The 23726-nt window shown below is 36.1% G+C and overlaps 2 protein-coding genes across 2 annotated transcripts; both read left to right on the top strand.

The window, feature by feature from the left end:
* The first annotated feature begins 4276 nt into the window (after window positions 1-4276).
* LOC145059712 (mediator of RNA polymerase II transcription subunit 15a-like) lies at window positions 4277-9463 on the top strand. Its single transcript, XM_079007515.1, has 11 exons — window positions 4277-4393; window positions 4742-4853; window positions 5039-5159; window positions 5275-6255; window positions 6356-6426; window positions 6512-6586; window positions 6686-7492; window positions 7609-7920; window positions 8000-8155; window positions 8383-8471; window positions 8649-9463. The coding sequence occupies exons 1-11, from the start codon at window positions 4281-4283 to the stop codon at window positions 8884-8886; spliced, it is 3075 nt and encodes a 1024-aa protein (XP_078863641.1). The 5' UTR covers window positions 4277-4280; the 3' UTR covers window positions 8887-9463.
* Window positions 9464-11979: 2516 nt separating this feature from the next.
* LOC145057635 (kinase family with ARM repeat domain-containing protein) lies at window positions 11980-17959 on the top strand. Its single transcript, XM_079005505.1, has 10 exons — window positions 11980-12263; window positions 12352-12441; window positions 13141-13193; window positions 13350-13425; window positions 13812-13873; window positions 13964-14042; window positions 14130-14189; window positions 14289-15800; window positions 15908-16792; window positions 17423-17959. Exons 1-10 carry the CDS (start codon window positions 12216-12218, stop codon window positions 17795-17797), a joined length of 3240 nt encoding a protein of 1079 aa, XP_078861631.1. The 5' UTR covers window positions 11980-12215; the 3' UTR covers window positions 17798-17959.
* The last annotated feature ends 5767 nt before the right edge of the window (window positions 17960-23726 follow it).

Here is a 23726-nt window from a genome sequence, read left to right as displayed (position 1 = left end):
ACCTTAAGAGGTCTGGAGCGTTTGTGAGGACGGAGAGGCCATTCTTGATCATTTTGTTGGTGTAATAGCAAGAAGGAGGTGACCAAGGCAAGAGGAGGCTGAAAAAGGTGCGATTTTGGTGATTTTAGAGTTCAGAGACTTCATATTGAGGTATTTGTTCGGACCTTCTTCAGATTTGGTGTTGATTCTTAGAGTTAGGGTTTTCTAACCCCCTTAGAGGATGGTTATGTGGAGCAATTGGTCCCCTCTTGAGTCTATGTTTTGGATTTGGACCCAAAGAGGCCCAGAGACCTTAACCCTTGGAGCTTTATGAGCTATTTTGGGAGCCATGAGCTTAGGATGTTGTTTTTGGGGCTAAATCACCAAGTTAGACCATCTAGATGTTATATGAGTGTCAAGGTTTGAACTTTACGTGATTATCATGCTTGGGAAGGTCAAATCTATGGATTAAAGGAATAGATCTGACCTCAGGAGGTCTATGGAATTTATGCATGACATGAACTCGCCGAGTCCAAAGATCAGACTCGACGAGTAGGGTGAGGGTTTCCCGTAAATCACTCAGTGAGTAGACTTTCCGAGTTGGGAAATAACTCAGTGAGTCAGAGAGAGTTAGGGGACTGGAGTTCAAGGCGGAACTTGCCGAGTTGTTCTTGAGACTCGGCGAGTTGAGTCGGGGTAGCCTCGCGATTCATGCCAGGTGTGACTCGTCGAGTGAGGGGAGGAACTCGACGTGCCAAGCGGGACTAAAAGAGTTAGTAGACACGTGTAGACCCGTCGAGTCGCCCAAGTGCACTCGACGAGTCGGGTCAAAGTTTGACCGTTGACTTTTGTTGACTTTTAGGGTTTGGTAAACAATGTGGCCTTTGAGCTGATAGAGGGGTAAAATGGTCTTTTTCCTAGAGAGGGTTGACTCTAGTCCCAAGAGTTATATTTATGAGAATATTTACTTTGTGTAATTAGGCGGAGGCTAGATCATATTTCTTCCGAGTCAGAAATATACCGAGACATCTGAGGTGAGTCTTCTCACTATACTTTACCTAGTGTGGCAACAGAGTTATGTGACAGAGTATCCTAGAGTTATATGCCAGTGTATTTGCATGATATTATGTGTTGTGATTTATTGTGATATGTGATATGCATGATTCAGAGTTTACAAAGTTAGGACCAGTGGGTCCACAGAGTTATGGGACCAAGAGGGTCCCACAGAGATATTCGACTAGAGGGTCAACATAGTTACAGCCTTAAGTGTCTGATATGTGTTTATGGGGTATTTTGGGGAACTCACTAAGCATTTGTGCTTATAGTGTTATGTGTGGTGTTTCACGTACCAATGATGATCGCGGGAAGGCACCGACATGACTCGTACACACGCACACTGGAGTTCATATGTTTTGATCTTGGGACTTTGTATTGAGATAATGACGATACAATGTTTTAAAATGTGGATGTGATTGACATTATATGGTTTTTGAAATGCGAAAAATTGTTTAAATTTTTACGGTGTTACAAGTTGGTATCAGAGCCTTGGTTTGAGGGATTTGGATGCATATTCGGGCGTATCTGAACTCAAACTGAGGATTTGAGGAAAATTTTGATAATAAAGTAAATTTTTTGAAAAAAGTAAAAAGAGTTTTGAGACAAACAGAGCAGAGCCGTGTGTACGATCAGCCAGCGCCCGAACAGTGATTTCCCAAAATACCCTTGCAATAAGTGCTATCAGATATGTTATGTTATGCTATATGACGAATTATGATATGCATGCTAGAGTAGACTAGGTATTCTTATTAGGACTAGAGTGGCCTGATATATGATGCCTTAGTCTAGGGGTTTTTGCTGCTAGAAATGTTTGAGAGTGTTTAGATAGCAGCGAGGTGCTTATGAGATATCTGCTTGTGAGTAGCACATGATTAAGAGAGTAGAGTGCTTGGAAATTTGGGGACTCTGGGAGGAGGACTTGGAATGAATGCTGAGTCGGTGTGGTCGGTAGTATTGGGCCCGTACTACCGAAGGCACCGGGTCAGTGCTCAACCCAAGTAGGAATCCTTAGGGTACCAGGAACCAAGTAGGATTGGGGGTATCGAGTGTGTGCACGCTCGAGCGAGTCTTTGATATATTGTGTTGTATTTCAGAGAGGTATCATGGTGGGAACGCGCCACAGACCAGGGACTAGTGGAGGGGGTGTGAGCGACGAGGAGCTCCGCCAGATGATTCATGATGAGGACCTCCTTGTTCTCTTCCATCTTAGTCCCACAATGACTCTCTCATGGTATAAGAAATACCTCACAACAAACATACCACCCAAAATACTCTGGTGAAAAGGTTGCAACCCTATGCTACCCCACAGGGTTTACCTCCAAACTCTAAAACCGAAAGCTCGCTATCTCTTTTGCTTCTCCTAGGAAACGGGGATAGCGCAACTCTTGCTACAGAAGGTGACGTCTCATTTATCGGTCAATTGCTCGACTTAGACCGCGATCCTCCAATAGCATCATCTCTACTCATCCCTGAGTCTTGCGACTCCAACTGGCATCTCACCAAAAATCTCTCGGAAACTAACTCGATTTCCCTCTCAATGTATGCTCCATTGAAACTCGTTCGACGAGGCCCTCTGGCCCCATACTCTATCACATATGATCTCGGTCTAATCAATCACAACGAGATAACTAGTAAAATCAGAAGCACTAACCGCCACGAATCATGATACTCGAACCATGTGATCACCTCTCGATCTGCTATGAATCATGGTACTCGAACCATGTTATCTCCTCTCAATCTGCTACGAATCATGGTACCCGAACCATGTTATCTCCTTTCAATCTGCTACTTAGAACCTCTGGAATTCTCCCTGTTTCGAGTACGAGTCCTTTGCTTTCAGTAGTATGGGCCCATACTACCTGCCACATCTACCCATACTTTCCACACGGATCATCCCAGATTTCTTAAGCAGATGCTCAACCTTCTCGATCACCAATCCCGTTAAACTTGGTCACCCCCAACAAATACTCTCCTCTATCAGCGTACTCATCTGACTAAGGTCACTCCCTAGGTTCTCACACTTCTCTGCCATCAGCTGCTGAAGAACTCCTTATGACGTCATCCATCTACCTCTTGAATATCATCATATTCACTTAGTGGCTGACTCTCATCATCAAGAGTTCCACAAAGCACGAAGCAAACAACATTCGGGCATCGAATAATCTCTACCAACACGTAAAACCACTATAGGTTACAACTCCACTTGCGTGCGCGCGCGCACACACACACACACACATATATATATATATATACACACACACACATATATATATATCTATATATATATATATATATATATATATATATATATATATAACGAAATTATACGATCTAATCATAGAACCACATAAATTTCTTTTCATATATGAACATATATTATTATGTTCATACATGACCATGTTATGCTAAGCCAATTTGGTTTTAAATTTGCTTATATTTTAATTGTATTCTATAGGTCATAAAAATAGTGTTCTCGTTACACCGTTAAAGTGCAATTAAAACGAATAATTCTACCGTATAAGATGTTACATTGGACGTAATATTTACATTAGATAAACTTATATGAACACATTATGTCATAAAGAATGTCTCAATTATACATAAGATTTAATAATTATATACCCAATTTGATAATCTAAAAAATTTAGTAATCTATTAATTTAAAAGATAAGTTATTATAAAAACAAAAATATTATTATTGATGGTCATTTTATCGCAGTCGTGAGAGTTGTGATTTTATTACATTATCATTGTATTAAAAAAAATAAAATAAAAAAGTAGTCTAAAGTTTTAGCCCATTCTTGGGAACAATTTTAAAAATTGACCAAGACTCGGGTTTCAAAAATTACGCGCATTCTTGCATGAAAAAAGAGAGAACTATCGAAATTGAAACACAAAATTCACGATACAGTCTATGATCCGTCTTTCCGAATTGTCACTCGGCAATCTGATCGGTTTATTCTCTTCATAAAGTAATCTCTCAGCCTCGATCTTTTCTCGGCGTCCAGATTTCTGATCGATGAGGTAAAACTACGCCTACGTCGCATAGGTTTGTGTTTTGCGGTTACGAAATCAGAAATTCTTATCCTGTTTTTCCTTGATTGTATATTAAATCGCATGGTTTTTCTGTAAAACCTCAAATATTTTAGCTGTTCGGTTTGATTATTTTTATATGTTTTCCCTGTATTTATTTAAGCCTTACAAATGTTATAGTGTACGATTGACGATCGGTTGTCAAATAGGCGATGGATACAAGTACTTATCAAGGTGGGACGGGTGGTGGTGAATCCACCATGGAATCTGTCGACTGGAGGACTCAAATGGCATCAGATTCGCAAAAAAAGATTGTCATTAAGATGTATATTTCCATATACTCGAATTGGTGTCTTGAGTCATAACCTATCTTTATCTACATGCTTAAGAATTTGATCTGATCACTTGATAATTTTACTTGCAATAGTGTTGTTGTCCCCAAAACATTTGCAGTATGGCATTCCCATCAGAATTTATCAATTTGGTTCCTTTCGAGTTCCTTTTCTTTCTTTTTCATTTGTACACATGATAGTATACAAATGATAAACAAAAGGATTGTTTTCTTGTTTCGTGTAAGTTTCAGTTTATCTATGGGGATTGATATGTTCATGGCTCATTCTAAGTATCATCTTAACTCTGCACCTCTATTTTACCAACTCATGTTTTTATGTAGAATGGATACATTGAAGAAGCATCATCCATCTTGGGCATTAGAGAAGCCACAGGAAATTAAGAGTATTGCTCAGAGGCTTGAGGAAAAGATTTATACTACCACAACAAGCCAAGTTTGTATATTTGATCCCTTGATGTTGGTGTTGTGTGCATGTGTGCTTTTCACCTTTTTTATTGTGCTAATAGTTACAACCATCTTGTATGAAACTGTAGCTTATATGAAAGTACATTCAAGATACATTGAATCTTTTTCATGAGTTACTTTGAGACATATCATTTTCCACTTTTTCATTTGCAGTCTGATTATGTGCGAAAAATATCTATGAAGCTATTGACCATGGAGAGTAGGTCTGCAAATCTCGTGCCCAATTCTTTGCAGTGCAACTTTGCTAGTAGTAGTGTGAACCCCTCTGATCCAGGTACTTCAGTATCCTATAATATCAGAGCTCATGGTTATGCTGCTCTATATATGTATGTATTTTACCTCAAACTCTTTCAAGTATTTTTACATGATTAATCATAAACCTTGAGCAGGCTCTCATGGCATCCATCAAGTCAACAACCAAGGGCAACAACCCCTTCCTATTCCTGTTCCATCTAATCACCCTCAAGCAACTCAACAAATCCTATCACAGAGCATCCACAGTAATATTCCTTCATCTGGAGTACAAGTTTCTGCTGGTGTATCATCTGCATTACCACCTGTCAATGCTCTCTCACAGCCTACTATCTCAAATATTTCCTCCCAAAATCCAAACTTACAGAACATTCAGAACTTTGTAAATCAAAGGCAGATACCAACAAGGCAACAACAACAACAACAGTCTCAAAACTCACAACAATATCTATATCGACATCAGATACATCAAATTGCAAAGCATAATCTGCACATTCAGCAACAACATCAGAATTTGTTGCAGCCAAGCCATTTCCAACCTTCTTCTCTCTCTACAGCTCAACAAAATCAGCAACCTGTGATTCAACACCACCAACAATCAGCCCTAAGACAACAAAGACAGCAACCACTGGCCTCCATTGTCCACCAGCAACCACCACCACCACAGTCGAATCCAATGGGCCAACAAACAAGTGCAACAAACTTGCAACAACAACAACCAAGATTACTATCACAACAAAATAATCCTTCCAATGTACAACAGCCACATCAGCACTCAATTGGTCAACATAAAAATTTTCCTGCAATTCATCAGCAACAAACCATGCTGAATAATCAACATTCGACACAAGTGATGCAGTCTAAGGTGTCAATTCCACAAAAGAATCATTCAATGCAAGGTCAACGTTCACAACTGGAATTACAAGTGATGCCACAATTACAAACACAGTCAGGTCAGTTGCAGCACCAATTAAATATGAAACTGCAGTCAAACATGTCTCAAAGGGATATGCAACAGAGGCTTCCGACATCAGGTGCTTTTCAGCAGCAAAATGTAATAGATCAACAACAGAAACAGCTATTCCAACAACAGAGAGCTATGCCAGAGGCTTCATCAAGTAAGCTATATACACATGTCATGTGTGTATTGTATATTTGTATGTATACACTACTCTTTTAATGAGCTAATCCATGCAAGTTTTTATTATTCCTCTGTAGCATCATCAGATTCCACAGCTCAAATAGGAAACCAAAATAATGGAGACTGGCAAGAGGAGGTGTATCAAAAGGTGCTCTGCTTAAAGCTATATACTTTAATGGTTTTCTGATTATATGAAATGTATTATAGGAGACTTATGATTCTTCTCTTCGCAGATTAAAGCTATGAAGGATAAATATATGCCAGGGTTGACTGACTTATACCCGAAAATCATGATAAAATTGCATTTGGTAAGTTGCTCATTAAATTGTTGATATCAATAGCAAGGAATATTAAATTCTCAAAATCTATCTCATGGATGACTTTAGTTGACTTGTGTTGACCACCAGCATGATTCTCTTCCTCAACAACCAAAGAATGAACAATTTGAGAAGGCAAAAATGCTTAAACACATATTTGATAGTTGCTTGAACTTCCTACAAGTTCCTAGAAGCAACATATTACCCATATATAAAGAAAAACTTGATCTATATGAGAAACAGATTATTAACATCATACTCACATTTAACCGAAAACCCGGGCCCCACCTGCAACAGCCACTTCCTAGTCCTACACAAGTACATCCTCATGAAAGCCACATGAACTCACCGAATTCCACCATGTTTCAACTGAAACAACTTCAACCTCATCATCAAATGAAGCATCATTTTTTGCAAAAACAACAACAACAGCAATTTAACAGACAAACAAAGCAACAACAGTTGCAACTGCCTCATATTGGTGTCAAGATAGAATCTCTTACAAGACCTGGACCTCCCTTTTCACCTCAGATTTCATCTCCAAATGTTGACCAGCAAAACCCGTTGACTTCTGTTACTAAATCCGCCACCTGTACGCCTTTGCAATCTGCAAACTCGCCATTTACCATGTCGTCCCCTTCAACTCCTTCTACATCTCATATTCTAGGAGACTCTGAGAAGGTTAATTTGGGTATTCCTAATGCTGGGAATGTTGGACACCAATCAAATGTTGCCTCTCACTCTCTATCTCTTCCTTTTGGGACACCTGGCATATCGGCTTCCCCTTTGCTTGCAGAGTTCACTAGCCCTGATGGAAATCACGGGAATGAGGCATTGATTGTTTATGGAAAGTCGAGTAGTACTATAGAAAAGCTCATAGAGCACTTACTCAAAGTGGTCAGTAATCACATAAAATGAAATCTTTTCTTAAATTTCTCTTCTTTTTCAAGTTTTGTCCAGATTAAGTAAAAAGGAATTAACCCTAACACTTTAACTTTTTTTTTGCTTGATAGGTGAAGTCGATTTCAGCAAAATCTTTGAGTGCATCGGTTAGTGACATTGGTTCAGTTGTCAGTATGATTGATAGCATTGCAGGATCAGGAGCATGTATCAAATCAAGAGCTGCAATTGGTGAGGACTTGGTTGCCACAACAAAATGTCGCCTTCAATCAACAACTACTGGAAAAAGGAAAACGAAAATGAAACCCTTAAATGTTGTATCATCTGCCAGCAATGTAAATGATAGCTTTAAGCGTTTCAGTTATTTGGAGGCCTCAGAGTTGGAATCGACTGCAACTTCTAGCATAAAAAGGCCTCGGATTAAGGTATAATACATGTTTTTATCCATGTTAGGGTTTGTTTTTTAGGTTCCCAAGTTATATATTTATATTAAAAATGATGCAGACTAGCAATGCCCTTTTGGAAGAAATAAGAGGGATAAATTGGGGACTCATAGATACCATGGTTGATATCAGTGAGGAAGATGCAGGTTCAGGAATCGTTGTCAAGTTCTCTTTTGGCGCTGTAAACATTAAGTCACAATATGCTTCAGCAAAAGTGGTTTGTTTTGTTTTAATCTCATACTATAATTCATATGTTATAGGACAAGACATACCATGACATAAATTGGGCTCATAAAAAAGTGGGAGAGGGATCTGATTCGATGTAAAAGACGTAAATACCCTCTTCATAGACTACTAATTGGTGTCCATTTTGTCGTGTGTAACAAACACAACCTTTAGCATTCTCTCTCCATGGAGTTGAAATTTTCTTTAATGGTTTTGCAGTTACCTATACAACCATTACGATTGCTTGTTCCTGCAAATTATCCAAGTTGCTCCCCCATACTGTTGGATAAGTTTCCGGTTGAGATTAGGTGAGAAAATCTCTTCTTACTTGAAACATGTACCAAATATATAGACCAAAAATTGCAAGAGAATTTTTTAATTGAAAAGTTCAGCTATACTCAGGGACCCAAAATGTAACTTACTCTTAAATATTTAAATATAATTAATCTTACAGAGTAGTATTTATTATATTTGGTGTTGAATAGGGAGAGTAAGGAGGAGGAATTGGAGGATCTTTCAATGAAAGCAAAATGGAGGTTTCATAGTTGTGTGCGAATGCTTTCGGAACCCATGTCGCTTGAGGAGATGGCAAGGACTTGGGACACTTGTGCTCGTGTAGTTATTTCCGAATACGCCCACCAAACTAGTGGTGGTGCTGGTGGGACCTTCACCTCTAAATATGGACCCTGGGAGGACTGCCTCACTTTCATTGCTTCTGCTTAAATTCTTACATTATAATATATTGCGAAAATTTGTTTTTATGAAAAATACAAAATAGAAAGTTATTTTTGGTTTCATGTGCAGATAGGATAGAAAGATGTCTCTTTTAGGTGCTGTTTGTTTTTTTGAAGTCAAAATGTCTGCAGTCTGCGGACCACATCTGCAAGCCTCTGCGGGCAGAAGAGGTGGACCAAATGTTTGCAGTCTGCAATAAGAAGACTGTTTGTTTTTAACGTCTGCGGGATGTTAAAATAAATTGATTTTTTAAACTTAATTTCATGTCATAAATATTAAAAATACATTTTTAACAAAAAAAAAAAGAAAAAAAACTGCACGGTGGCCCATGTTTTTTTTTTTGGTTTAGGTTAAAATGAAGTTTGAAGACCTTTGAAGACAGTGGCCCATGTCTGCGCCAGGAAGACCTCGCGCAGACGTTTTCTGATCTGCGCACTTCCAAAAAACAAACAATCTGCGGGGGCATATGTCTGCGCGACGTAGACAAAAGTGGTTGCGCAGATCTTCACACAAAAAACAAACAGCCCCTTAGCCCCTTAGTCTTCACAACCATAACTATGGTCAATGTAATGGGACTTGGATTTGTAACTGAAAGCTTATAGAAATTGAAAGTATGTCATTAATTGCAATTAATCATTAATTAATAGAGTTTGTTATTTCTAATAGTTATTTTGATTAATCACAAAAATAACCATCAATTTTCATAGGATTGTTTATTACTCGGATAAAACCGAATTGTCCAATTGTCCGATTATCCAATTGGACAATTTGTATTCTAGATTGGTTATGACGAAAACCAAATAACTATTTTTGATTTTGTATTGGATTTTGGTTATTAAAATGAAAACCAAATAGTCCAATCAACCCCAATAATAATTATTTTTTATTTATTAAGATTATTTTTAAATAAAGAACCTTAATTAATATAAATTTTAATTCACAAATTAACCATTTGTTTTTTTCCTGTTTACTCTAGTTCATTAAAATGACATCACATGAATAATTCTTTGAGTTAAACTTAAAAAATCAAGCTTGTCAATGTTAAAACTATACTATATATTCTTTTTAAAGCTTTTTGATTTTTGAGAACGGAAGAGTAAAAACCGATTTAACCGAATTATAATTTGGTTGGTTGATATTGGATTTTGAATTTATGTTTGACTATTTGGATGTATGTTTCAAAAACTAAAATCAAATCGGATTTACTTTTTTGGATCAAATCAATTCATTGAGACGAACACCCTTAAATTTTGTAGCTGATAAATTTGCGAATTGCTCTCCAAGAAAAAAAAAACTTAAAGGGATTTTTGAAAAACAAATTAAAAAAAATCAAAATTAGAAAGTATGAGAATGTTCATAATTTATAAGAAGTGAAAATGATGGTAAACTTAACGGGAATAAAATAGAATAAGACTGTAAATAGTTAAATTTTATTTTATTTGTGAAAGACACACCATTCTAAAATTTAATTATGTTCCAATCTAATATATTTTTATTTTAAAGTGTTTAAATCTAATATATTTAGCGATCAATCATCTTAATGATGCCAATAAAATCAATATTATACAATGTATACCAAAGGCCAATAGCTATCTTTGTCATAAGATGGGTCTTGTTTGTAGTATTTTTCATCACGTGTAACCTAAAAATTAAAGTTAAAACAAAAAAATATCACAAAAAAGATACTACAACTTTCAAAATAAACCAAAACAATATACAAGCTTTATTGTATAAATAATATTATATTTTGAGATTTTTTTGTTTAAATCTAATTTGTTTTATTTTATTTTTTAGTAGATTTAGCATTAATCTTCTGATAAAGGTACAAAAATTTTAGAAAAAACCCTCAAATTTTTGGGAAAACAACCTCATATTTGTTTTTTTAAATATGTTTTAGCTCATAATTCTCATGCTATTTTCAACATTAAAATCTAAATGGAACATTAAATTATTTTTCAATCAAATAATATGTTGATATGTCCAAATATACATATTAAAATCTATTTGTTTTTCTCAAGGAAATACCTACTCTTCACTGGATTTTATTATTTTCTAAAACAAATTTTATATTTTGTTAAAATTGATTATATTTGTGGATATTAATTAAACTAATCATATTTTAAGTTGATGTTAAAAAAGTATATATATATATATATATATATATATATATATATATATATTGAGCAACATTTTGGAAATGACTTATTCCGGACCAATTTATGCCACCATGTCAAAAAATATATATTTTTGACAAACGACCGACATTTTGGATTTCGAACCAATATTCCAAATTTTCCACAAAAAACTAGTATTTTGGAATTTGAAGAACAAATTTGAAATCCTATGAAAATTTCAGAATTTTGAAACAATCATTCGTTTTTTTATTAAAATCTAACAAAAAGTTAAATAAACATAACAAATGAAACGTATACCAGTATATACAATACAAAGGATTAAAATGAAACATTTGTTTCGAAAAGGTGATAATAAACATTTAAAAATGGAGATTTTGAAACATGAGTATAAGAGTTTTATATAAGTTTTTTGTGTAAATAAGAAAAATTATCTGTTTAAACTGAGTCCCGTGTATTTTATTAATTAATAACAATAACAATAATAATGAAATACAATACATATTAACAAATAGTACATAACTAGGTGTGTGACCCGTGTATTACACGAGTTTATAAAAAAAATTTAGTGTAAAATTATAAGCATCACATATTTTTAAAGTAATAATTTTACATAAATAAAATGAATATAATAACTAAAGTAAGTAATTGAATAATAATGTAAGATATTTGAAAGGTTGTAGAACAATTATTATGAAATTTAATAAAATGATCTACTTTACATATATAAATCTCATTAAAATAAATTTAAGAAAATGAAGTGTAAAAAAGAATAATTCAAAAATTATTAAAAAATGACATGTGTCAAATTCAATAAGAACATGACATTTGACAAAATTGATTTTCATTTATTATGTTAGATAAAATAAAATAACAAATAAATAAATAAATAAATAAAATGTTGATGTCATTAATCCTTTTCATATACATGTTTGATTTTCAATTGAGTTTCAATCCCGCTCAAACCCTTCACTATCTCTCATCTCTCTCGCTACAGTTGGTAACTCCATTTCTCTCTAGATTCATCTCATCTCTTCCACACCTTTGCTGTTCTATTTTGCTGTCTACCTTCACTCTCAACGATCCAATCCATTGATTCACGACGGCATGACCGTTTTCCCCCTTTCTTTCTCACTTTAGCAATATCAATTTTGAAAACCCTAGAAAATATTTTGCTGTACATTCATGGATAATTTCCACATATACGAAGCCATCGGCCAAGGAAAATACTCCGTACTGAGCTTTATATCTCTACTGTTATGTATATTCTTCTACCATTTTGTTTCAGTTCAGTAATCGAATTGTGTGCTATGGTTTGCAGACTGTATATAAAGGGAGGAAGAAGAAAAGCGTTGAATACTTCGCAATCAAAAGCGTTGATAAATCTCATAAGAGCAAGGTTCTTCAGGAAGTAAGTCAACTGTTTTACTTACATGTTCGAAATCGAATGTTTTAGGAGGATATCGTAATTCAATTTCAGATCCATATGAATTTTCTCTCCTTACGGTGATAATGCGATATAGGGTCTACCATACTTGCATAGTTTTCTTTCGTTATTCAAAATTTCTAGCTAAGCTTACTATCGGAGTGTCTGGATATCCATCCAAACTGATCATTGCGATAATCAGTTTGGATCGTTTGGCAAAGAGCGATTATAGTTTTGAGGATTTAGGTCAAAATCAGCAGATTTTGGATTGTAAACTCACCCAAAAAAACCTTGACATTAATCAACTTACTATGTGATATTCAATTCATAAAATCACTTCGAAAATGCAAATCCCACCACCACTTATTTCTTCATTTTTAAATATTGTAGATCGTAATTGATTTTGGTATAGGGGGTTCTGTATTATTGAAGTGTGTTTAGGATTCTGTTATGGTAAACACGTCACTGTACTTTTACATTCCTTATTGATTACAATTTAACAAAAAAGCTTATCTTTCACATACTTGCACTTCCACAATCATTATCAATTACATGTTTTTTTGTCCAATTCTAATCAAATTAAGTAACATGAATGGTTGATTTGGGGACAAGAGCCTAAGTGTAAGCACAATTTGATAGAGAAAATGTTAATGTTTCAATTGCTGTTGATGATTTGTGCTGCAGGTTAGAATTCTTCACTCTTTGGATCATTCTAATGTACTCAAATTTTATGCTTGGTAAGCCAAACCCAACATTTTCAAATTTTTATTATATAAATGTTTTTGAGTTTCTAGTGTCTGTGACACTTTGAATTATCATTGTGGTTATATATCTTTGTCTTAGATGAATTATTTATACATCAGACCATGTATTTTTTTATTGTTTTGAAATAGGTATGAGACTTCTGCTCATTTGTGGTTGATTTTAGAATATTGTGTTGGTGGTGACCTCCGGACATTACTGGAGCAGGTATGGACAAATCATTATGTTTTTCATGCAAACAAAAATCACCCGAATGAATGAAACAAAAATAACAAATTCAGCAAACTCAAAATTGAGTAAAAGTGTGCTTGTTCTTATTAACCCGGGATGTACCTTTTATTAGAAAGAAAAGAGTTATATACATTTGGGTTCAATTAATCAAAAGGAAACAAAGGAAACCGACATTGTTTTATCATTTACTAAAGGCTTCAAATTGTTTACTAGTGTTATATTCAATTAAGATTGAAATTAGCACAAAGTCATTTTCTTCATCTTAGTAAAGGAATAAGTCATATGAAAGCTTAATTGTTTTAATACATATTTTGGAGCTAGTACCACTTGTTAATCAACCAACATGGATTGTTGCATTACAGGACAATAAACTTCCAGAAGATTCAGTACATGATCTTGCACGTGATCTTGTTAGAGGTTTAAGGTAAAACAATTTCTCTTTTTAAAACATAATAATACATGATTCTAGAGTTTGTATCATCTGACGCTGTTCTCAAATCAATGTAATAATCAGTTATCTACACTCCAAGGGAATCATCTACTGTGACTTGAAACCATCAAACATTTTATTAGATGAAAATGGTCGTACAAAGGTAATTTTTTGCAGTATTTATGATTCTCTCATTGCTTTTTATATACCAACATTTTTCATAATGGTTGATATGTATAATGTATTGCAGCTTTGTGATTTTGGGTTATCCAGAAAATTGAGCGACATATCTAAAACACCTTCTTCCCTTGTAAGTGCTCCTAACAATTTGCACTCTTTTTGGTTTTTCAGTGTCATTATCTTGAATATTATTAATTATATAACACTTTTTTTTTTCTATATTGTTTAGCTACCACAAGCAAAGAGGGGCACTCCATGCTACATGGCTCCTGAGTTGTTCCATGATGGCGGAGTGCATTCATATGCTTCTGATTTATGGGCACTTGGTTGTGTTCTGTATGAATGTTATTCTGGTAGACCACCCTTCATTGGAAAAGAATTCACACAATTAGTAAAATCAATCCTCACTGATCCAACACCATCTCTCCCAGGCAATCCCAGCCGTACATTTGCTAATCTTGTCAGTTCTCTTTTAATCAAAGATCCCACTGATCGAATCCAATGGTCAGAAATCACCACTCATGCCTACTGGAGAACACACCTTAGTCCAGTCTCTTTACCTCCTCAACCTGCTTTCGATAACATGATACAGCTTTCTTATAAGCCTTCTTGCCTCACCGAACGAGAACGCAATCTTCAAAACAAAACCCCACCGAGAAACCGCGATAACTCTTCTAAACTCAATGAAACACCCAAAAACCGGAAGATTCAATCCAAGCAGAAAGATGTTTCGAGTAATACAAAGGGTGTGAATCTGTTACGCCTTTCCAGGATAGCAAAATCGAATTTACAGAGGGAAAACGAGAAGGAGAATTACCGAAGGCCATTGCCGAATAACTCTGAACATGACACCGATGTTAAAATTGAAAACACAGATATGGAGCTTGATTTTAACGAGAATACAGAGGACGATACACAAGACGAGAACGAACTTCCTGCTACGCCTAGTCGTAACCCTACCGTTGATGAGAATTTATCAACGCCAGATCCGGAAGAGAGAATAATACATGAAATTGATGCGTCACCTTTGATTAACACAGACGAATCAAGAAGAACTGATCATGAATCGGAATCCTCAGTGCCTCCGACTCCACCGACTGCTTCACCTCAGCCCAAAACTCAAAGAATAATCGAAGATTCAGGTGGTGTGGTTAGCCTATCACAGGTGGTTTGGCATTCATCTGACCTGTCGGTGCGACCTGTGATGCCGAGTAAAAAGTCCGACAAACAATCAGATGTCCTCCCGTCTCTTCCATTTGACACGATTCCAGCTTCCGATCTCGTGAAATTACCAAAAGACCAGTTAGATGTCGTCACCAAATCAATCGTAACCATCCTAAATGGAAACACCACCATCGGTGAGAAGCAGAACGTGATTAGATACCTTGAGATGTTAAGCACGAATGTCGAAGCTGCCAATATTTTGACAAACGGCTCAATAATGCCGGTTCTTGTGAAAATGCTCCGGCAATCAAAGGCCTCTGCTTTGCGTGTTCAGCTTGCTTCACTTCTTGGCTTGCTAATACGCCATTCTACTTATATCGATGATGAATTGTCGAATTCTGGAATATTGGGTGCATTGAATGAAGGTTTGGTAGATAGGCAAGAAAAGGTTAGAAGATTCTCGATGGCTGCATTGGGGGAGTTGTTGTTTTACATATCTACTCAAAACGACCAATCCAAACCAACAATCCCGCCGGAAAGCCCGTCTAAGGAAACTAAATCCTCATCAGGGTGGCAGGTCAATTTTCTTCACAATTGTTATGATGATCAAACAACAAACTTACATTTATTTGTATATAATAGTATTATCCACTTCATTCTTTTTATTTGTATATTTATTTGCAGGTTCCGAGTACATTGATTTCATTGGTGACGTCACTTTTACGTAAGGGAGAAGACGACATAACTCAGCTTTACGCACTACGAACAATAGAAAACATCTCAAGTCAAGGAGGCTACTGGTCAACTCGTTTCACCAGCTCAGACGTTATCAATAACCTCTGCTACATATTCCGAGCTCCTGGAAAACAAGAAACCATCCGACTCACTGCCGGATCATGTTTAGTGCGATTGGTCCGTTTTGCCCCTCCCACCATCCAGCAAGTAATGGAAAAACTCACATTCAAAGAAATGGCCGGAGCCATCTCAAAAGGAAACCCTAAAGAACAACAAATCTGCTTAAACCTTCTAAACATGGCGGTGCTTGGCGGCAATTTCTTCCCTAACATCGGCCGCCACCTTCTCCCGCTGGTGGAGGACAAGAATTTAGTCCCGAATCTTATCTCGTTGATTGAACACGGCGGTGAGGTTTTGAGAGGGAAAACCCTTGTTTTTGTGACGTTGCTTTGTAAGAACAGGAAGCGATGGTTAGGGCAGTTTTTCTTGAACGGAAAATTAGTGTCGACTGTGGATAGGCTCGTGGTGAAGGAGAAGGGGGTTTATTTGCAGCAGTGTTTGGAGGCGTTTTTGTTTGGTGTGGTGGCTGTGATTCCGGGGTTACTTGAGACTGTAATTTCCGATGTTCAGCAACTGATGGGAGGGGGAGGGGGAGGGAGACGACATACGCTGGTTGCTGCTTTGACTGGTAGAGCTTCTTCAAAGACTAATCTTCAACTTTTTTCTGTTGTTCTAAATCTGCTTGGAAGTTCTTCCTTTAAACATAAAGTCGTGAATGCGGAGGTTCTTCAGCAACTTAAAATTTTAATCAAATTGGTGGAATCGCCGTTCCAGGTAAACACAGTAACCGACTGTTTTGATATTATGGAATTTGATGGAATTGGAATTCAATTCCATTCCAGTCCTGTTTTTGGTTGTTAACACACTATAAAAATTGAAAATTAGACTTAATTTCCTTCAACCCTTCCCTAGGAATTTGAAATTTTTTCTACAGAATTAAACTTTGTACATTTGATGGAATGGAATCTTAAATTCCAATTCCGTTGGTACCCTTAAAAGATTCCAATTCCTTCCAGAATTTTTTTTGAACAAACCACCTTCTTAAGAAATTTTTGTGTATTATAAATATATATAATTATTTTTCAGGTTGCATTTATTTCAATATATTATGTATAAACCGAAGGGTATTTTGGTCTTTTATCAAAAAGCATATATTGAAATTGTACTTCCACTAGCCTTCTCTAGGATGGCGAAATCCATGGAACATGTAATTTGAAGAGTTCAAACGAGAATTGAATTCTGTACATTTGTCAACCAAACACTCCAATGAATTAAATAAAATGAAAAAGCCAATTTTGTGATTTTATTTATTTTTGAATGTATATATAATAAGTAGGAAATAGGAATGCTGTTATCCCAATCCGTATATGATGTAAACATTTGATTTGTGATTGAATTTTTCAGGGAAGGGATGATTTCCAGATAACCCTTCTACGGGTACTTGAAACAGTGACAGAAGAAGCCTCTTTCATTGAGGAAAACCACTCGGGTTTTGTCCATGAGATACTTCCAAGTCTCTCCATTGTTTGCAAAGCAAGCAAAGATGGAGACGCCAGATTCTTATGCTTGAAGATATGGTTTGAAGTGGTGGTTAGTTTGTTAAACGAATCATCATCATCTCACGATAACAATGGAAAACGAGAGGAATTGAAACAAATATGCCATCATCATTTCCTCCCTCTGTATCCACAGCTAATGGAAGATGAAGATCCAATTCCTATATATGCACAAAAACTAGTCGAGATGCTGGTAGAATTCAAGATCATCACACAACAATGAATCTTCTTCTTTTTGGATTTATCTTCCAAATGATTTGTATGCTATATATGTTGTGCACACTCAATTGTTTCCTCAACAACACAAAGAAACTCTATGCTTATGTTCATTTCAATTGTACCTCTAGTTGCCCAATCAATGTTATCACTATGAGTTTTGATGAAACTATATTAGTCTATACTTATATTTAATAATGGAGATTGAGCAAATCAGTTTAATCAAATAACTTTTTTTTAGTAAAGATTCAAAATGATTGTTATAGATTTGCTCTTTCCAGGCTGTTTACCTTTTAAATAGAATAATCTTAGGGGATGTGTTTTTTAAACCTTAATGTGTGTAATTGTATCGGCATTCTAATTTATTTAATTATTTTAGTAAGGATATGAATTATTTTTAATGTTTTTAAAACGTCCAATTACACACTTTATTAAACCATACGGTATACTAAGCATGATACCATTTGTGGTATACGTGGCCACAAACCACAATCGTGCATACCGTCCTGGTGTGTAGTTGTAAGTTGTGGTCATTGCTTTTCATGATGGCTATGACCAGAGTTGATGACCAATGAGAATTTGGCTTGCCAATTCGACCGTTCAATTGTTGTATTTTTAATTATTATTATTTTTTTCAAACTAATTACCTGTATAAACACAATACATAACCTTCACCTTTCATCGAATTTTACTCTTTATCTCTAAAACAAAAAGACATGGATGATGATGAAGAATTCATTTTGATTTTCTTCAATGTTGTGTAACACATTCACGATGAAAAAATTCGAATGTTGTGTGTTCAAGAGTGGTTGTTAATCGTAATTGCCAAGCTGTACACGACTTATTGGTACGTGATTACTTTGCCGATAATTGTCTTTACAATGATGACTCGTTCGAACGTCGTTCCTGTCTAAATAAGGCTATATTTTTACGTATTAGTAATACTTTAGAGGCCCATTATGATTTTTTTTGAACAAAAACCCGATGTTAGAGGAATAATGAGTTTTTCTAGTATATAAAATGTGGGGCTACGCTCAATTATTTGGGATACAATATAGTATTTGATGCACGTTTCTCTCTTTATTGAATGAAAAACTAATTAAAAAAATTTTCTATGTTGTTTTTTTGTATTTAAAAACTGTGTTTTTATTGTATTTTTGAATTAAAAAAATAAAAAATGATGTTGAGTGGAGTTGCAGTGGTGGGTATCACATATGTTTAGTGGTAATGATGTGACACCCATTATTATAGTGGTTAATGGTGGGTATACCGGATAACCTTATATTAGACCTGATAATGGGGCGGGTTTGGGTCGAATCGACCTTGATCCAAACCCTTTTAAAAAGTTTCAAAATCCGATCCAAACCTGCTTCGTAACCCGCAAGGTTTTGAATAATCAAATCCATACCCTTATCCACCGAATCAACGGATATCCAAACCTGCCCCGTAACCCATAGGCTTTTTGAATTATCAAACATATATTACTTAATTCATAAAATAATATTTCTTAAATAAAACAAATGTTGATTTAGAAAACATATTACGTACTCAATGACTTCCGATTGGAATTAAAAATAATTATTGTAGTAACTAATGATTTATTTTTTACTGTCAATTGTAGTGATAGAGAATAACAATGACAAACTTTCTTTCAGTTGATGAATGAATTTATTGATTTATGAATGAAATATGATAATTGCTTGATGAAATATAAATGAAATGACATTATAATTCTTAGTAGAAGACTGGAAGTCTAGAAATCGACTCCTCCATTCTTATGTATAAACAGCTTGGACTTTGGCATTTTTCCTTTGGACTTTCGATTGGAATTAAAATTAAACTTTAAGAAATATAAAATATAAACCAATAATTCAAAAATTATAAGGGGCGGGTTATAAACGAAGCGGATCAGTGATGATCCATACCCGACCCTTTTAATAAAAGGGTTAGCGGGTATGGGTCGTTAACGGGTAAACGAATCAAAAACTATGCTCCAAACCCATATAATTCTTAAGGGTTTGGATTGGATCAGGGTCAAAACCCGCTCCATTGCCAAGCCTACGTTATATCAATAAAAATGGACAATGCAGTTTTATTTTTTCAACAAAACTAAAAAAAAATGGTCCATATGATATGCATTTTTTCTGGGTTTTAGTCAAAATTTCGATTTATTTATTTATTTTTTTTGGCTTCATGGTACTTTTGACCATGTTTCTATGTGGAAATGATCCCTGAATTAACTCTCGCTGAGTTGTTAATCACCTCTATGCCTCCTACGTGAGGGTATATTCGTCTTTTCACATTTTAGGTACCATTTTTGTAGATAAAAAAATTATATCCCCTTTGAGTGTTCCCCACCGTTCCTCCTACGTGGTTTGTTTTTATGGAAAGCTTGCGGTGGTGAAAACATCATGAACCTCACTGAATACCAAAAGGAGATTCTATGCTTGCTCTATGAACGATTATGTTTGTGGGGGTTTATTGGGTAGCTTGGCCCGCCAATGTGTGCTAGGGCTAAAGCCATCATACCTGGTCTCTTAAGAAATTTAAATATGCAAAAACAATGTAATGGATTGACTAGGCGTATTAACATGCTAGAGCAACAATGCAACGAACAAATAAGCAGGAACATCTTGGTGGGAAATTGCAATGCAATGAAGGATGAATCTTTGAAACTAAAAACTATCTATTTGCAAGTTGGTTTATGTTTGTGATTGTTATTGTAACGCCCGGGTTTCAGGGCTAAGCATATTTGTCAATGTAATAGTCTAGGTCAACTATTGTAACTCTTTTTGAAGTAATAAATATGAAATATTTGAGTATTATGTGAATTATGTGTATTTATGTGCTTATAATTTAATTATAAATGTATAATTAATAAAGAATAAAAATAAACGTCAAAATTAAAGTTTGAGATAAGCCCGATATCTCTACATAAAGTTGTAGAATATGTCTCAAGGTTTCCATACATATAAAGAACGCCGAAATCTGAGTTATAACGAAGAAGTTATGGCCCGTCGAAGTTTTACGGCAAAACCGGCACGACACCGGGAAGCGTAAATAGTGAATTTACGATAGAGCGAGTTTTAGCCTTAACGATATAAACGAAAATCGTAGAGTATGTTAAACTAAGAACATCGATAAAAAGAACTCCCAAATCTGACTTCGTATGAAGAAGTTATGATTTTTCGAAGTTTCGGATTAGCGATGTACGACCCGAAATTCGAATTTTAGTTCGAGCGGTTTTTGGCTTACGCGACCTAAATGAGAGTTGAAGATCTCATTAATAGGAAATCAACGGTAAAAAGACAGACGAAAACGGAGTCCGTATGAAGGAGTTACGAATTCTTCGCGGTCATTTAGTAGTCTAATCTCCTCCTACTGTTAAATTTAAGATCGGTCAAGAATTAGCCGACAAAGTCTAAATGAAAGTTGTAGATCTTGTTTTTACCTACGCGTGGAAAAACAGAACATAAAAAACGGAGCTCGTATGCGAGAGTTATGATTTTTCTAAGTCGGGAGGCTGCTGTGCGAAATCGGGTGACGTGGCGCAATCCTGGCCGTTGCTTCCTCCCCAAGGCTAGCCACTAGATGGTGACACCTGGCCATAAAACTCGACGAGTTTGAGGTAAACTCGACCAGTTTTGGTGATTTCCAGCCTATAAAAAGGGTGTCGGGGCATCCTCATTTCTCACACCTTCCAACTTCTCTTTCTCTCTCTAGAATCTATCTCTAAGCCTCCTTAAGCCCCCTAAAGTCTAGGAAAACCCCATAGCACCCGAAGGAAGCCCCGAGGCTCCCGGAGTCCCGAGAAAAGGGGTCTTTCGACTCGGGAACGCTGCTCCAGCGAAACCCGGTTTTCGAGAAAACCCGCTGTAAGTGAGCTACGCCTAACCTATCTTTAGTTTAGCTTACGTTTTAATATAGTAATGTTATTAGGACCTTATAATAAGTACTTGGGCTATTATTATGGGTTATATAAGTATCGTTTAACGCTTATATAATAATAATAATAGCTAGACTATTAATTAATCGCGGTTATCGTTAGACTAAACCCTAGTGGCAATGATACTAGGTTTTGCCAAAGGAAAAGTGTGTTAAGAGTAACGAAGTGCTGTCCAAGCGCCGAGTCACCACCTACTCAGGTGAGTGCATGGTCCCTTTCATCTTACACATAGATATGAAGTATTTATATATATTACGTGTTGTGAGTGCATAGTTACTTTCAGCTTACACATAGATATGAAATATTTTATATAAATTACGTGCTATGTATGCATATTATCTGAATACTTGCTATCTATGCTGGATGAACATTGTTATACATGTTTTCAATGATTTAAACTGTATATGTATTTTATATCTACAAAATGTGTTGGGTAAAACATGGGTAGATGTAATAGTTGTTGTGTGACGAAATAAAATAATGAGAGGCCTCGTTATAGATGCTATTGATGAATCAGTCATCTAGAGGAGTATAGATGACGACCACGGACTATTCTAGACAGTCCAGTGGAACACTAGCAGGCTCGCAAGCCTGACCCACTCAGTTTCTTGTATTACAGGTAGTGGCGCATGAGCATAGATGTGATGTCTTGGGATGAGAGATTAATCGGATATAGGCCTGTAGATATGAAATAATGTAGTAAGGCTTATATTGTACTGTTTATGCTTTTGATCTGTACGAACATGACATCCCAAGTCTTTTAATGAAATACATTTATATGGAAATGCTTTTGATAAATCTTTATCATATTTTGTTTTGGGACAAATCCACAACACTTTTATTTAAAATGTTACTCTGATTTTTAAACAAAGCATAAACAAATCGGTCTTTTCTGGCCGTGATTTTGGGGATGTCACAGTTGGTATCAGAGCATTAGTTTAAGCGAACTAGGAATATGGATTTATTTCTAGACTTAAACTTAGAATGCTAAGTGATGATTGTGAGGTGTGAGCACTAGATTATTTTAGGAATTATGCCTAAAATGCTTTATGTGCTAAATGCTTTGTGCCTGATATGCTATTATTTGTTCGAATCTATGGTCAGTTGCCGACCGGATCTAAAAACCTTATGTGTTTAGGATTCTAAACGTACGACTACGATATTAGAACTAGCATGTAAACGTTTCGGGGTGATAAGGACGATTTGAACATCAGTCCTAAATAAAGATCTAAATTCACCTTATTCGGTGTATAGATCAAGATGGCAAGGACCCGTAGCGGAAACGTGAATGCAAATGGGAATAAAAACCAACCCCCAGTGATTGAGCAAATACCGGTGATGGAAGCCGCTGCCGAGCCAGTCACAATGGCCGGAGTGCAAGCGATGATCCAAGCATTGTTGGATCATCAAATGGAGGAAACTAGACGTTGGCTCCAGCAAAATCGAGAGGAAGCCACTATTCAGATCGAACAACCCCTGTTGAACGAAGGGAAGACTGAGGAAGGAGACTACAGTGGAACTGTTGGTCAAGTCAACACACCAATAGTTCAACAAAATAACCAAGATGACGGGTTCGAGAGAAATGGGTGCAAGTACAAGGATTTTCAGACTTGCAAGCCATCGACTTTCACGGGAAAGGAAGATCCAATCGGGGTCATGGATTGGATCTCGGAAATGGAGTTAGCTTTCATGACATGCGGTTGCAGATGGAAGCTACAGACCACGTTTGCAGTGCGTCAGTTTCGAGGAGGCGCTGTATGCTGGTGGAATACCTTGGGGAAGACTTTAAGCCCCGACAAGCCCCTGCAACTGACATGGGCAGAATTTATGGTGCAATTCAAACGAAAGTACTGCTCAGCTCAAAACCTGCTCGAGCTAGAGAACCAGTTTCTAACCCTGAAGAAGGGGAGCATGTCAATCAATGAATACACGAACAACTTCACAGAAAAGATGGAATTTGCCTTGCGTCTTGTTCCGGATGAGCTGACGA

This window comes from Lactuca serriola, chromosome 6 (assembly GCF_051521515.1).
Source record: "Lactuca serriola cultivar US96UC23 chromosome 6, Lser_US96UC23_V15, whole genome shotgun sequence".
NCBI classification, from domain to species: domain Eukaryota; kingdom Viridiplantae; phylum Streptophyta; class Magnoliopsida; order Asterales; family Asteraceae; genus Lactuca; species Lactuca serriola.
Note: the sequence above shows the minus strand (reverse complement) of the source record. Positions and strands in the feature narration are given on the sequence as shown.